This window comes from Ixodes scapularis, unplaced genomic scaffold, assembly GCF_016920785.2.
Source record: "Ixodes scapularis isolate PalLabHiFi unplaced genomic scaffold, ASM1692078v2 PGA_scaffold2__306_contigs__length_199485367, whole genome shotgun sequence".
Taxonomy (NCBI): domain Eukaryota; kingdom Metazoa; phylum Arthropoda; class Arachnida; order Ixodida; family Ixodidae; genus Ixodes; species Ixodes scapularis.
In genome coordinates, this window is record NW_024609857.1 from 24,060,336 (window position 1) to 24,075,912 (window position 15,577).

General features: G+C 50.9%; 1 protein-coding gene and 1 pseudogene across 1 annotated transcript; one reads left to right on the forward strand and one right to left on the reverse strand.

Moving 5' to 3' along the window:
- Positions 1-3,309: 3,309 nt before the first annotated feature.
- On the reverse strand, positions 3,310-9,481 carry LOC115325268 (annotated as a pseudogene).
- A 4,716-nt stretch (positions 9,482-14,197) lies between these two features.
- On the forward strand, positions 14,198-15,577 carry LOC120844046. Its single transcript, XM_040215640.3, has one exon. The coding sequence runs from the start codon at positions 14,238-14,240 to the stop codon at positions 15,438-15,440; it is 1,203 nt and encodes a 400-aa protein (XP_040071574.2). The 5' UTR covers positions 14,198-14,237; the 3' UTR covers positions 15,441-15,577.

Genomic DNA, 15,577 nt, shown 5'->3' on the forward strand with positions numbered 1-15,577 from the left:
TTCACCAGCTTAATAGGGATACCATCTGTGCCTGTCGACGTGCCACTAGGGACTCTTCGTTCCGCCTTTTCCCACTCTCTTTGTCCAAAATCCGCGATGTCACAAACTGGACTGCTACTTCCTTCGGTTCTCCTATCTTCCACATGTACCCGTTCCCGAAATTTCTCCTCCATCACTGCTCCTATATATTGTATCGCATCATCTCCCTCTAATTGATCTCCCTGATGCGAGAGTATGAACCTCTGTCTAGCTTGCGTCGTTTCACCGAGTGAGTTCAAGTGCTCCCAAAACTTCTTGGCAGCGTTTCTATCTTTCTTACTTACATTACTCATCCATTCCTCACCCTTTCTCTGAATTTTCGCATTGATCAAACTGGATGCCTCTCGGCGACATGTTATAAAATTGTCCCATTTTCTTTTTACTTCCGTTTCGGACTCCCCACTACGCTTGGAATACCTGTGTTCTCTAGAGGCTTCCTGACGTTTTTGTATCGCTTGCTTCACTTCTTTGTCCCACCAACTTTTTGGTCTATGTCCTTGCTTCCCCTTTCGTTTACTCTTAACTGTGTCTAGTTCTAGAGTAAAAAGCCTAGTTAAGCTCTCATAGGTCCAATCTGTATGCCGTTGCCCTGAAACTGCTGCCTCTATTCTTTCAACAACTATTTCCAACTCTTTGTCGCTGCAGAAAGTTTGCTTTGAATTATGTTGTCTAGTTTCAGCATTTACTTCTCTGGCAAAATTCAGCTTAATACGTTTGTGATCACTACCAAGACTTTTGGAACCTTCTTCATCTATTTTCATTACTTGTAACTTACCATATATTTTGTGTGACATGAGTACGTAATCTATAGTTGAATGTAGATTGCCAGTTTCCCAAGTTATGTGCCCGTCACACTTCTGACTGGTATTACATAAAACTAAATCATGCTTTTCCACCAGTTCTAGTAATATGCTTCCAGTTGAGTCCGTATACCCATCCAGACCCTCAATATGGGCATTCATGTCTCCCATAATAATTATTTCGGAGCCTTCCCCTAGTTCACTAATGTCTCTTGATATGCAATCAATCATTTTTCTGTTTTCCTCTTTAGCACCTGTCCCTGTCCATAAGTAAACCACTCCAAGGACTGTTGATTCCCCAGCGACTTTTCCTTTCAGCCACAAGTGTTCGGCGCACTCCTTTCTCAACCTTTGAAAGTTCATATTCTTCTTAATAAATGCTCCAATTCCACCTCCCTTCCTCGTTCCCTCCATTCTGTTGCATTCTTCCCACACATAGTCAGGGTTGCAAGGTGGCTGCTCCATGTCTCTGAGATGTGTTTCCACAAACCCATACACCATTATGCTCCAGCAAAAGGACGCCACCAAGCGGGGAAACCGGCAACCAGCCGGAACAGGTCACTTTGCGCCTCTCCGCGTCTCTGGCGGCTTTCGCGGACACGTGTAGTCGGCGCGGTGGCGAACAATGTAATTTGACGAAGGTCCGAATATTTATTAAGTTTGCCTGAGTCTTCATTAGTGTGGTGAAGCCTTGGAAGATTGTTTCCTTCCATCACGTGTTTGAAAGCCCGTTTACTCCACAACGTGCTTTCGATTTCTGGGATGGGGAGGAATCACGGAAAAACGTTTTGATTTCTTGACTGTCTCGAATCACATTCGAAGTGACGTCTACTTGTTAACTGATAAGTGGTTTCTTTATAAGGATGTAGAACAGTGGACTGAAAACGACAGACGAGGTGTTTTATTAAAGGGAACACCGATGTTTCACTCAAGCAAATGGGAAGATTCGATAGCTGTTTTTCTTGATTTTGGTTATGCTCGATTAGCTTTAAAATTGAGCCACCCACGCCGGTCGGTGCATTGGCTATTCGTCTTGGCTGCTTTTCGCCGAAAAGGCCTCTGGACTACACCGAAGGAGTTGGGCTGATTTCGCAATTACTTGATTTCGGAAAACCTGCTCGCTGCCTACGATTAATGAGGGATACTGTCTGCTTTCAAAAGAAGGGGGGGGGGGGGGGGGGGGGGGGGGGGGGGGGACTCGTCTCGCGAAGTTAGAAGCTTCACCATAATATGATCTATCGCAACCTCTAATATTTATATTATATATCCTCGTCGAAGCCAGCAGCAATATACGTGTACATTGCTCAGGTTGTCCGGCTACAAAAATACTAATTTTCTCTGTTCAGGATTCGAAATCAAGTTCAATGCAGAGAGGTTCTGCTTGAATCTCCGATAAAGACCCTCTTCAGTTTGTCCGCATTCGTCTTCGTGCTGCCGTCTAGAACCATTTGGCTGAGTTTAAGTAGTATCTCCCTGTCTGTCAAATATACTTTTATTCAGGAGTTCACCTAATACCTAGTCAACTAAGCTCGTATTTTAACCCGGAGAATATACTAATATCGCTTTAGTGGGACCCCATAGTACGTAATATAATACATAACCCGCATATTCGAACAAAATGACTTCTTGATTGCTACTAAAACCTGAATTGAAATACAAGTATCAGCTGCTTCGTGGGGCGCCAGCGGGTTAACATGCTCCTTGGCTCAAGACACGCTTGCTTAATTTTTGTAATTTTCCTGCAGCCTGTGTTGTTGACCGAGCAGACGACTGTAGCTGTTTCTTAAACGTGGATACGCACAAAAGTTCGATTTCGCGAACAGATAAGTCGCATGGTCCAGGCATGCAAGTTAGTTGAAGATTACTCTCGGCGGAACAATTCTGTAGTCATCGCCGCTTTCCTTAGCTAATCAAAACTGAATCGTGTTTATTACCGTCTCTCCGGAGCCCATAGTTTCAGTTTTGAACGAAATATCCGAAACAAAAGTTTGACATGAAAAGAACAGAAAGCACCGGGAAAACAAAACTATGCTCTGCAAGTTTATGTGCACCAGTTACACTTATTAACCGTCGTAGTTCAAATACCTATAAAATAGGGCATTAAACAAAAGAAAATCTGTTAAATTGAATGCACCACCCGCGGTCATAGCGCGGAATTCAGAATCTGTCATTGATTTTTTGGTGTGGGGAAAAGGGGGGTGGGGGGGGGGGGGGGGAGGGGGGGGCAGGGGGTAGTGTATGCGCTGTAGGTTTTCCATTGACGTTGAGGAGACGGTTTATTCGATTCCTCATGAACCCCTATTCTCGGCGATGAGACAATGCATAGACCAGAACAGAGTTGTCGTATTCCATTTGGATTTGGATTTGGTTTTGGTTTTGTGGCGTCCCCTTTGTAACGGGCGGCCGCTCGCCGGAAATTCCGGCGATGGCCCGCCAAAAAAGGCTTGCTCAGCCTGGTTTCCAGCCAAGCCTAGCCGAGTTCTTGTTCTGTTGGAACTTCGGTCGGGTCCACGGTGTGGGGCAGGTCGATTTGGGTGGAAAAAATCGGTTGTCCGGCCCAGCTCGCCTCTCCCTCTCCCACAGCCGCCAGGAAATCTCCCACCACTGCTCTAGTCGGCGCTTGGTGGTCTCGACGTGTTCCTCGCCGTCATCTCCCCGCTCCGCCGTCCGGAAGCCCAGCGCGTCCGGCAGATGGTCCACCTGGGGGCACGGGCTGAGGGCCCCGCACTGCAGCACCAGATGTTCGGTTGTCTCCTCTGCTGCTCCGCAGGCGACGCAGGCGATTGGGGCCCCAGTGTCATATCGCGATCTCTACAGCCTGGTCTTGAGGGTTCCCGTGCGTGCCTCGAAAAGCAAGCCGCTGCCCCTAGAGTCATCGTACAGCTGCTCCCGCTCGATCGCCAGCTTCGAGGCCGCGTACACAGTCATTGATGATTTTCGTGTGGCCGACTCCGTCCACCTTCGCGTCTCGACCTGCTGCACGTGTTTCTTGAGGTCCGTAACCCCCTCTCGGAGCGGCCGGCCATCCAGCAGGGTCGGTGGTACCCCATACTTCCCCGCGAGCCTGGCTACCCGTTTGGTCAGGCGCGTGTTTACACTCCTGTACACGAGGTACTTAAACACCCTCCTGGCCCGTCGCTCCTCTCCGAGGCCGCACAGACGCCTCTCGTAAGCTAGCTTAGCCACCGCTTCCCTCGACTCAAAGGCAGACAACCCGAGGTCCCCCTGCACCCCTTCGTTTGGAGTCCCCCTGTGTGCCCCGAGTGCCATCCGCCCTGCCTCCCGCTGTCGAACCTCTAAGAACTCCCGAGTCTTGGACGGCGTGCACAGCACCCGATTCACGAACGTCAGTCCGGGGACCATCACCATCTTCCACAGGCTACGAGCAACCTCGTAGCGGTCGAAAGCCCACGTGGACGTTGCTGCCAGCACTCCCTTTCCCCTCATGGCCTTTGCCCGGACAGCCGATTCGTGTGCTTGGATGTAGTTCCTACCCGTGGACAGGTGTACACCCAAGTACTTGTAGTCTGTGGCACACTGCACAGTCTCCCCCTGCCGTACAAGCGGTGTGTCCAAAGCCCCCTCTACATTCTCTGTAGGCCCCCACTTCAGCACTTTGCACTCACGGGAGCTGAACTTTAGGCCCAGTCTGTCCCCTTGTTTCGTACATATGTCCAGCAGCTGTTGCATCTCTTCACAGGTGCCCGCTGTCAGCACCAGATCATCCGCATAAAATAGTCCTGGAAGATGCTGTCTCACCATTTGCCCATTTTCCATGTAAGACAGGTTGAGGCCTCTCCCACACTCCTCCAGTTCTGCCTCCCATCTAGACATATATAAGATGAACAGGAAAAGGGGCATCCTTGTCGCAAGCCTCTTGTCACTGGGATTAGTTGCGTGTTCGTGCCCTCCCATTCCACCACAACCGTTGTGTCCCTGTACAGCTCCTGGAGGAGCTCAAGCACTGAACCTGGCACTCCAATCTGTGTCAGTTCCCACCAGAGCCTTGAGTGGGAGATTGAATCATAGGCCTTTTCAATGTCCAAGAAAGCCGCCCATAGGTGTCTCCCCTCCTGTTGTACAATCTCAATTGCTTGGGTCAGCACATACAGGTTATCCTCGAGCTGTCGGCCACTCCTGAGGCCGTTCTGGAGCTCGCCCAGTACATGTTTCTGCACTGCCCAGCCTTGCAGCCTGCGTCTTATGACTTGCATGCCTACCCTGTACATTGTGGAGGTCACAGTAATGGGCCGGTACTTTTTCAGGTCTGTCTTCCCTCCTGTTCCCTTATATATGAGCTTCACTCTCCCGTGTCTCCAATCCTTAGGTACGTCTCTGCAGTGTGGGACATCTCTAAGTGCACCTTGGAGGGCTTCCTTCATCTTGGGTCCCATTTTCTTTAATACGCTCATCGGCACCCTGTCCGGCCCCATGGCTGTGCCCGCTTGCATGTTCTGAAGGACTCTGTGCATTTCCACTCTTGATGGTTCTTCCAGCAAGTCAGAGTCTTCCGGGGTCCCTTCCCCCGTGTTGTTGCTCTGCCTTTGTGCTGACCCTCCTGTGCTAGCTGTAGTTTCATATCGTGGGTCCCCTAGGTGTGCCTCCCCTTGGAGCAGTTTGGCCACAGTCTGTGACACCAAGCTGAGACACTCCTCGTCCTTGACGATTTCCAGGGTCAGTGGACTCTTCAGGTGTTGTTGTTGTTGGCATTCCTAGGCGTTTCATTTGCCTCCAGAATTTCCTGGGTGCTGCTCTTCCGCTTCGCTTTAAGTCCTGCAGTGTATGCCTCCCTACTGCCCTTCTTCTCCTTTGCACCACTTGTTTGCACTTTAGCTTGGCTTCTCTGTACTTCTCCCAAAGTTCCTCTTTCACTTCCTTTCTCTCGCTGCCCGATGACACCTGCAGGCCTCTTGGCGAATGTTGATGGCTTGTCTGATTTCCGGGTGCCACCAGCTTTTTAATTCCCTCCTCGTTGACATGCCCCTGCCGATCCTCATCTTGTTAATTTCTATGCTAATGCAATTCACAATGCTCTCATAGGTCATGTCTCTGTTTGCCACCTTTTCTAGCTTCCGGGCAATCTCTTCAGTCTCGTTTTTTCGTAGAGATTGCTCCCTTGGCAAGTTACGTGTAGCACCTGTGGTCCTCGGTCCTCCGAAGATAGCCAAGATTTTGTTGTGGTCGCTGCCAACACTGACCGCATCCTCCTCGTCGATGGTAACCCTGACCAGTTTTCTACTTATCATCGGGGACATGAGGACGTAGTCGATGCATGACTTTCGGTCTCCGGATACCCAGGTGTACTTTCCCTCACATGTGCTCAGTGTGTTTCCAAGTACCAAGTCATTGGTCTCTATCAAGTCAAGTAGGTACTGGCCGTTTCCATCCCTCCTACCGTCCAATTCCTCAATATGTGCGTTAAAGTCCCCCAGGAGAATTATGCCATCTCCATGGTTCCTCATCTCCTGGACGTCTTCCTTCAAGCACTTGGCCATTTCTTTGTTCTTCTCCTTCTATCCTTTCCCTGTCCACCAGTACACCACTGCAACTGCTAGAGGTGTTCCCTTCACTGTGACCCTGATCCCCACATATGTTCACAGCACTTCACTTTTATTCTGGACCATTGTTCATTGTCTCGGAAGGGGACTCCAACTCCACCTCCTTTCCTCATTTCACCTTGCCTGTTACAGCCCTCCCAAACCAGACCTGGGAAAATGGGTGGGCCTTCTTTTCCTCGTAGATAAGTCTCCGCCAGCCCAAAGATAGAGATTTCTTCTTTGTCCATCATGGCTGCGACCTCGTTCCACTTTCCTTCTCCCCGTCCTCCCTGCATATTTAGGAAAGCCACCTTCGTTACCTTTCTGTTTCGGCGTCTTCGTCTTCGCTTTTATGACCTCTTCATCCGTCGATCACCCTTTCTCTCTGTGTCGAGAGGAAACCCTATGCTGGTTGGCGACCCAGGACATGCCCCAGTTGGCAGTTTCCCATGTGTGCCACCATTGAAATCAGATGGGGGAAAGGAGCTACCTCGGGTTTCCGTTGCACTAGCACTGGTGGCTGGGGCCCCCATTGCTGGGGGTGTGTGGGTTCCAGTAGAGGTGGAGGCGGGAGCCCTACGAAGGGGTTGGCCTGTGGAAAGCTCTGCTCTGCTGGGTGTTGTGGGCGGTGGGTGGGCCACGTTTTTTCTGTCTGTGACGTTGCCTCGTTTTGCCGCTCTTCTTGGTCGCCTGGACCGCACCGCTGTGGACGTACCGGTTTTGCAGTTTGTAGCCAGCTGGAGTGAAACGTCTGGTTCGGTATCTCCCGGCCTCGCGTTGTTGTCTCCTGGTGCTTGCTCCCTTGACTCTGTTGACTGGTCCGCTGTGTTTGTTTCACACTTCTGCCTCGTCTGCGCGTACCTAAAAAACGACTTATCACCCGGGCTAGGTGGTCTGCTACCTTCCTTCCTCCTTCTTGACTGTAGTGCAGTTCATCTGTGGTCATGTCCTCATGGTACAGGTCCTTGCTGAGGTTGATGTCTGTTGCTCTCAGCTCTTTGGCAGAGGTCTCCCAACTTCACATTCAGTGACATGGCTGCAGCCTGAACCGCCTTTCCCCTAGTTGCAACCTCAGGCACTGCACAGATGGCTGGGGCGTCACTTCGTTTCGACCATGTGTTCCTGAGATGGTCCACAATCTCTTCCGGCCTCCTTCCTTGCAGCAATTCCTTGATGCCAACATGGAGCACATATACACGAACTCATCTCTGTTACGTCACGGCGCGGTGGTGGCGCGTCGGTCGCACTTCCGGTCTGGGGCTGTGGGCAGAAGTCCCCATGCCAGACGTGTATTCCTGCGTTGTTTTGAAAGGAACCAGACAAAAACCTGCCTCTCGTCAAAACGCCGGGACTGGGGCTGAACCAAAAGTGTCGAGAAAGGTTTGAAGGTCAGTTTTCATGCGCTCGGTTCGTCCGAGAACGCGGATATGTGCCGTGAAAAGGGAAAACCAGACGCCGTTGGACCACGATTGCTTGGGCGGGAAGCACTTTGGGTTGAATTCACGGATACTTGTGGTCATCAGATTTATTTGTTTTGTTCCAAAATGAACTCCGGAAAACCGTCAAGTTGTATGGACCACCTGCGGACTACGTTCAGTGCGTCTTCAAGTTCAAACGGTCGCCTAATCGTTCGAACTGTCGTCTGCTCTTTCAAACGTTCCCGCTTGTCGTCTGCTCTTTTAGAGGACACCGGCCCGTAGACCAAACGTGGGCCCGGTACTTGCAAGCGATAAGAATTAAGTGCAGGCCTTAAAAGACTTAAGTTTGAAGGTTGGTAAGCATGCTCGACGTAAACAGTAGATACAAGGAGATTTTGATCATTGTTACCAGTGGCCATCACCGACTTGTTATGCCTGATTCACTTGGTTAGATTCTGCTTGCGATTTTCAGTATCGACGTCGACCATCTCAGCTACGGTTCACGCTTTTGCAGTTCGAGCGACGTCGCTACTGAAAATTGCGAGCGAAATCTCATCATGCGAATCAGGCTTTAGCGTACGTTCTGCGGCGTCCATGCGGAATGAATCGCCGCATGTCAGATGATTCACGCGAAGTTTTGCGGTGTAACGAGCCTCGTTAATTTCGCTGACGCTGCTCAAGTAGTCAGACATCGTTAGGAGGACGTGGAATCAACAGTTCCAACGCGAAAAAGAGCGCGGGGACTCACACCGGCGCCGACAACATCGTATTTCAATGGTTTGTTCATGGGCGACGGCGAGCTTTTTGCCCACACCCCCATCGCGCATGCGCGGCGCCGGTGGCCTCCGCTAGGGGCGCTCCGGGCGCTCCGGTTTGTTTGTAAACATGAGTTGGTGTATAGTCGGCGTACCTTTCGTGCCTGACTCTCATAATCTTCAATTAGTTTCTCGGCCACCTCTGCTGTTGCCTCCCTGTTGTACAGCACCTCCAGCCGTCGGCTATCGCCTACTTCCCTGTCGAGCGCGCGTGCGAAACGGGGTACATTGTCGTCTCCGACTACAATCGCCTCTCGCGTCACACCCTGGGGTGGTCGCTGGTAGCCAGCTGTCGCATCACCCTTTTCTTCTGCTCCGTCCACGTGTTTCCGTTTGTCGGTTCGCACTCCGTCCGAACTCCTCGAGGATACCGTACTCTCTAGGCTCTGTTGTCCCGCATCTGTCGTCCTTTCTGCAGCTCTCTCTTGCTCCACATTTGCCGCTGTGTTGACTTGTTGAGTGCTGGTTTCACCAGGTGCCTTCGTTTCTTCTCTGTTGCTCCGCTGGACTTCTAGGTCCTTTTCTCCGGCATTGCCTCGGTGGGAGTCCATGTCCCCACCGTCACGACTGCCATCGGATCGCACTGGCTGACACAACTCCCCATGTCCACTGCCGGAGTGTGTCAGCTCTGGGGTAGCTGCACTGGCCGTACTCGCCACCTGGTCCTCTAACCGTCGGATCTGCTCAGTCATGGAGCTCACCAGCACTGTCAGCTCCTCTGTCCGCATCCCATGCATGTTTTCCAGCTCTGTCAGCCTCGTGCATATGCTGCAAATGAACGGGTTTGTGTCTTCCTCCGCCTCCGAGACATCCTTGTAACGGCTTCCTTCCAGGAAGGCCCACCTCCTGCATCCGTCTCCCCACTGCGCCATAGCCGTGGGCCCTGCTGGTTATCCCCTGGCTGTTAGTTATTCGCCATTTCGCCGTTTCGCTTTTTCGCCATTTCGCGAGTCACAATTTGTGGTTCTCCTTAGGGCCGCTGCCTTTGGGAGCTCCACGTTCGCGGCGAGACGCTCTACCGCGAAGCGGGTTCGTACTCGCGTGGCATGCTGCTCGTTGAGCGCAAACAGACACCAGTCACGTTGGTAACGGTGATAAACTGTTTATTTACAATGAAACAAATAACAAGAACACAGCGGCTATAAGCTGGTGAACGCCGTCGGTGTGGAGATCGCCCACGGCCGAACGGTCGCTCACAAAGATACAAAAGGACGGGGTAAACGCTCACCGGTGCACCGGACGGTTCCCCGTTGTCGCCGCCGCCGAACCCCAGGAAGAAGAAGAGAGCGGAGATACTGCTGTCCGCTGGTTTTAAGATAACGGAGGGGGCGAAGTGGCCAATCAAGGAGCGACACGTCGATCTCCTTTGCGCGGGGGTTCGTTACGGAAATCGCCCCAGAGGGGGAGAGGAGGAAGCCACTCACGGTGGTAAGCAGTGCCACCTCTCTCTACGCCAGCGCGGCCGCCACGGCGCGCCAAAACGCTGTCGCGACAGAATGTTGAGGGATCACAATCCCCACAAATTGTACAGAATCAAAATTGTACTCCACCTTTTGAATCGATCGAATCGATTGTGGTAATTCCAGAATTCTTCGGGCATCAATGTTGATAGCTTTCTTGAGCTCCATGGATTTTACTTCAAACATAGGCTTGTGTCGTTCGAAGGAAATTTTTTCTGTGCAAAGAGAAGATATTTGCACCGAGTCCGTGTTGCCCCTGTGTTGTGTAACATTTTTCTAGGAAGCTGTGGAAGAAACATTGCATTAAAAATTCCGAATGATGACAACGTTAAAATCTTTCGATACGTCGACAATTTCCGTATCCTCAGTAGCTGGGCGGGGCTCCCTAACAGTGAAGTATCTCAGTTGCTAGAAGTGTTTAAATTGTGTTGCTTTGGGTTGACATTCACGCATGAATTACCGCAAGAAGGTAAACTGCAATTCTTGGACCTCGAGCTAGCGTTTTTGGGGAACCATGTTTGTTGGAAGTATGCGCCTCGAACAAAAGAAAGGTATCATACTTTTTGATTGTGATCCGCCCATTCGAAGGTTGTGAAAAGTGGCACAGCTATAGTTTGTGCCTGGGGACTTCCCTCAGAAAGTTATGTTGGCACAGTGCGCAAGGCAGCTTTGAGGGTAGATAGAGCACCTGCAGAAGACTGGTTTTCCGCTGAGATCCTTGGTTGAGGTGGCAGAAAGCTTAATAAAAAAGATTAAATGTAATCAGAAATCAAACCGCGATAGACCGACTTCGAGGCCTGTTGTCATTCCATATATGCTCGACGTCACGCACAATCTAAAAAAGCTAGGTTGCCCAGCGCTACAATATTCCGGTAGTTTTTTCAGCGTCCAATAAGATGGCGCGACTTTGTCGCCAGATGAATTCCACACAGCCGTCTTCAGAACCGTGCACTACTAAACACCGAAATAAGTACATCGAATGTGCTGCTGGCGTCGTCTACGAAGCTAGCCCACATGACGTGTGGAATGATATACGTGGGCCAGACGGGCAAGTGTATACGGTCGAATGATCGCAACCGCGAGCACGCAGGCTCTACAAGAACGACGCCTTCAGGGCATGTTGCAATTCAATGTAACAGATGCTCGTGCACCCCGGCCTTCAATGACACTAAGATTTTGGCTAGATACAAAGCTAAAGTGTCGCAAAAATTACATGAGGCATTTGAAATTAGGACTAGGGAGAAGATTTGCGTGACACCGTGTCACGCAAATCTTCAGATATGCGTAAGTGTAAGTATCTACAAATGAGTTTGAATTTCCGAAACGTGGGCTGAGTAGATAAAACTAACAAGGTTTTTGTGGCTATATTATCTTGTCAATTTCAATAAACTTCAATTGAGAGTGCGCCTTGTACTGTTACCCCTCGTCTGTGTCCTGGGTTTTTCGGCGCTGTTGTTTCGTTTGCTACCGAACCAACTTGCCCACATCTCCACTTTACGACAGATGCTCTTGAGTGGGCTCCGGAAAAATCACCCTTTTGGACATTTTATGGCCACTAAGAACCGCATCTTGGATAGAACCCGATGAAGACCTCAGTGAGGTTTTCGAGGACTCCACCCCAATGTTTGACTCCTTGGGGCATTGACGCTTCACCATGCCGGACGCGGAGCTAAGCCTAACCGGAGGGGCCCCGGGGCAGCTGCGTAGCCAAACATTATAATTATAATGCAATTAAATGCAGGGATGCAAGCGAGCTGGACAAGAATAACGAAACTAATCTCTGGTGACGGGGAACAAGGGAAACAAAGGACAAACACAAAACTCCAAGCACAGCTAGGTGACTGGTGCGCGACCGAAAAACGACGGCGCTTTTGCTGACAACGAATTTCGTCTGCGTATCGTCTGCTTTCTTTCGCTGGTCGGCTGCACCTTCGGACGCTGCTTTAGACGCCATCTATCATTACGCGCGCCAAACGTATCCAGCAACTCGACTTGGTCGTCTTCGTCGCCGCCCACCGTTGACCCTGGCAAAATTCTTAACCCTATTTAAAAAAAAAAGAAAAAAAAAAGAAACTACGCTTTGTATTTTACAAAAGAAAAAAAAAAAAAAAGAAGAAAACATCCGATTTGTGAAATATACATTTTTGACGAGAATTTTAGATTGCTACGTGCAGGCGTCGATTTTTACAGTCCATTTTAGATCGAGCCTGGTAAGTTGGGACTGGATATTTTTTTTTTTAATTTTTTTGGGGGGAAAGGAAAGCAAAGAAGGATGCCATAAAGTTCCCTTCTCTAAACGAGCTGGCGTTTGTGAGCTCGTTTTAAAAGACTGTGCTAGAGCTACAAAACTTAAGCATTGCCTCCCAGCCTCCTTGTGGAAGGGAGCATAGCTGTTGACGCTGACGGTCCCGTTGAAGTCTCTTCTAATTGAAACCAGACGGAAGGATGACCACGGAGTCCTCCATTGTTGTGGGAACCCTTGTAGTAAATGACGGCCACCCGTGAAAATAAAAAAAGAAGCGCAGGGCCTACGGGGGCCTGCGGAAAAGACGAGGTCTCACATGACGAAGTGGTGAGGCCAGGACCGGCGGAGCCCCGGAAGAGAAGACACATCAGGTAGGGTCGAGGTCCAAACACGTACTGAGTTATATAATGGTAAACAAACATGGGGGTCAAGCGCCACGGGGACACGATCCTGACAACACGGGCGCAATGGTGGACAGTGGCGCCATCTAAGTAGTGTATATAGAACTTGCGAAAAATTTAAATACAACTGCCCCCTCGACTCGTTTTACGGACAATGGTGGGTTAGAAGGTAAGCAAGTGTAGCCGAAAGCTACACGAGCAACATACATGCTACACACTATTCTTAATCCTTGCTTGTCCCATTGAACGAAAAATCGGAGTAAATAATCATAAAAACACGATTGCACGGCACGCACCGCTCAATCGCGGTGCGTGCCGCGATTGAGCGTCCTAGAAGTCGTCTAGACCTCTAGGACGGCATCATTTGTCACAGTATGCGAAAAACAAGCGGCGGCGGCGGCGTTGTGCCCGAAAGATGGCCGTAAAAATACGTCACCAAGCGTCATCATACATCATAAGCGTGATATCGCCGCCGGAGCGCCATGTGCAAAAGGTGCGCCATTTATCTTACTCAACATCATGATGAATTTATACAAGCCGGCAGAGACACTTACTGTATAAATAAGGTTGTAGACCTGGTCAAACCAATTTATAGGAATGCGGAGTCATCATTTTTTTAACTCTTCAACGAAAGATTACGAGGCCCAATGTGTCCGACACTTAAAGGGACACTGACAGGGTATTTATGCTCGCCGAGGTTTTTAGTTGTACGTGACATGTGAGAGCTCAACTACCCAGAACAGAATTTGCGGCTCGAAATTCGGTTTCTTTCCGCCCGAAAACCGCCGATCAAGAACTGGCCGGTTCGAGTCTCGCTCACTCTCTTTTTCGCGGTCACGGGCCGTTTTCTAAGGTATCGATGCGACCACCAAATTTAATCAAAGTCATGGGTCACTGAAGGCACTCACTCAATATTAAAAATAGAAAAAAATATGAAACCCATTTTTTGTGGCTTCTAAAAAGCTGTAAATACGTTGTTTGAAAAAAAAGTTCCACAGACAACCGGAAGCATTCTGTGCGTTCGTCGTTTCGCGTATCGTGGGACTCGCGGGGACGGCGATGGTAGCGAACGACGGGCGTGGGACCTCTATTTCAGAACTGCCGTTCGCGGTACCGGCGAATTCTGTCTACCGTTAAAAGAGAAATTTGGGACTGATCAAAAGAATTGGTATTCATCCCGTACGACACGCCCGGCCACCAAGCCGATTTGCACGAAGACGTCGCCGAGCCGTCGCTCCCTTCTCGTGGCTGAAGACATCGCTCGCGCAAACGTCAAGCACGACGTGTCTACTTCGAGTTGAATATGCACGCGTACGATTTCTTTACCAGGTGCGAATGTCCCCAAAGCGTGATGCTTCCCGACTTCGACCCGGGAGTGCTTTTGCTAAAGAAAAATCGACAGCAAACTTTCGAACTTACAGTTTACCGGCGGAACTATTACTAAGGAAAGAGAACCACCACACAAGAGATGCTCCAGTAGCTCAGGATTCAGCGCCCGGCAGTCGAAGAGTGCGGACGCGCGATGGCTCGCTCTGATAGCGAGGTGATAACGGCCGACGCCGGCCGCGGTGACAGGCATTTTTGCATCCCTGCCGACTACCGGATCGTGCTGCCGACGTTGCCGGTTGGAGACAAAGGAAAAAATCAAGTCTACCTTCACTGCGATGTGAACGCCAGGCCTATAAGGATCGTCGACTTCAAGGAGCCCTTGGAAAAAGCAGACCTTCGAAAGGATGTAGCAGGGCTAGGTGTGTGCCAAATGGGACACGTGTGGCTCTGTAGCCTAAAAAGTGCGGCAGCGAAAGAACGACTGCTACAGCTTGGCCGGCTCACGGTGAAGGGAAAGCTGTGCATCCCCGTAGACCCCAACCGGCAGGAAGTTCGGGCCAAGTTACATTGGGTCCCGTTCGACGTATCCAACGACACTCTCCGGAAGGCACTGGAAGAGTACGGCACAGTTCACGAGGTGACCAAAGAGAAGTGGCGAGTGGAAGGCTTTGAAGACATCGAGTCGACCACCAGGATCGCTAAACTGTCACTCAAGGAAGGCAAGACGCCGGAGAACCTACCTCATCAGCTAAGGCTTCAGGGGGGCACGATCCTCGTTGTCGTACCCGGGCGGGCGCCGTTATGCCTGCGGTGCCGAAGGCAAGGACATATACGACGCGATTGCCGTGTACCTCGGTGCGGGCATTGCCGTGGCTTCGGACATGTGGCCCAAGACTGTGCACGCACGTACGCGAGTGCTGTAGTCAGCCGAGCGAGCGACGAGGGATGCGACCTCATCATGGATGAAGCGGAAGCAGAGGAGGCCGCAACATCGTCGACGCCATTTGAAAGGGCACAGCAAGACAAGGCGACAGTCGAAGGTCAAGACAACAAGAGAGCGGAGGCGAAAGTCCGAGACGAAAAGCGCACGGTGACGGCTCCTGAAGCCAACGAAAACGAGGGGCAGGCGACAACGCCTGGAAAACCTTCACCGGATGAACTGGCTGTGACGGCGATGGGGAGCACCGGCACCGAGTCGGCAGCCATCGAGTGTGAGCCAGCCATGGAACTGGATCCCTCAAAGGTGAAACGGCGACTGGCCGACGAGTCTCCGAAAAACGGCGCACCGGTACAGCAGTGGTCTGAGGGGGAGTTTCAGCTGATAGGTAAAAAAGGTCGCTATGTCAGCAAACTGCGGTCCTCGTCGCTGACCCGCGACGGGGGTCTGTCGCAGTGAGTAGTGACCCTGGTATAATATGACGCAAAGGGTAACCGCCGGAAGCTGGGTCTGACACTATAAAAAACGGCACAACTAGCGTCTGGTCTGCGCATAGGGACCCTTAACGTTAGGGGACTTGCGGCACGCCGCCGACA

Coding starts and splice junctions, on each gene's coding strand:
- LOC120844046 (XM_040215640.3), top strand. CDS start 14,238: ATGGCTCGCTCTGATAGCGAGGTGATAACGGCCGACGCCGGCCGCGGT.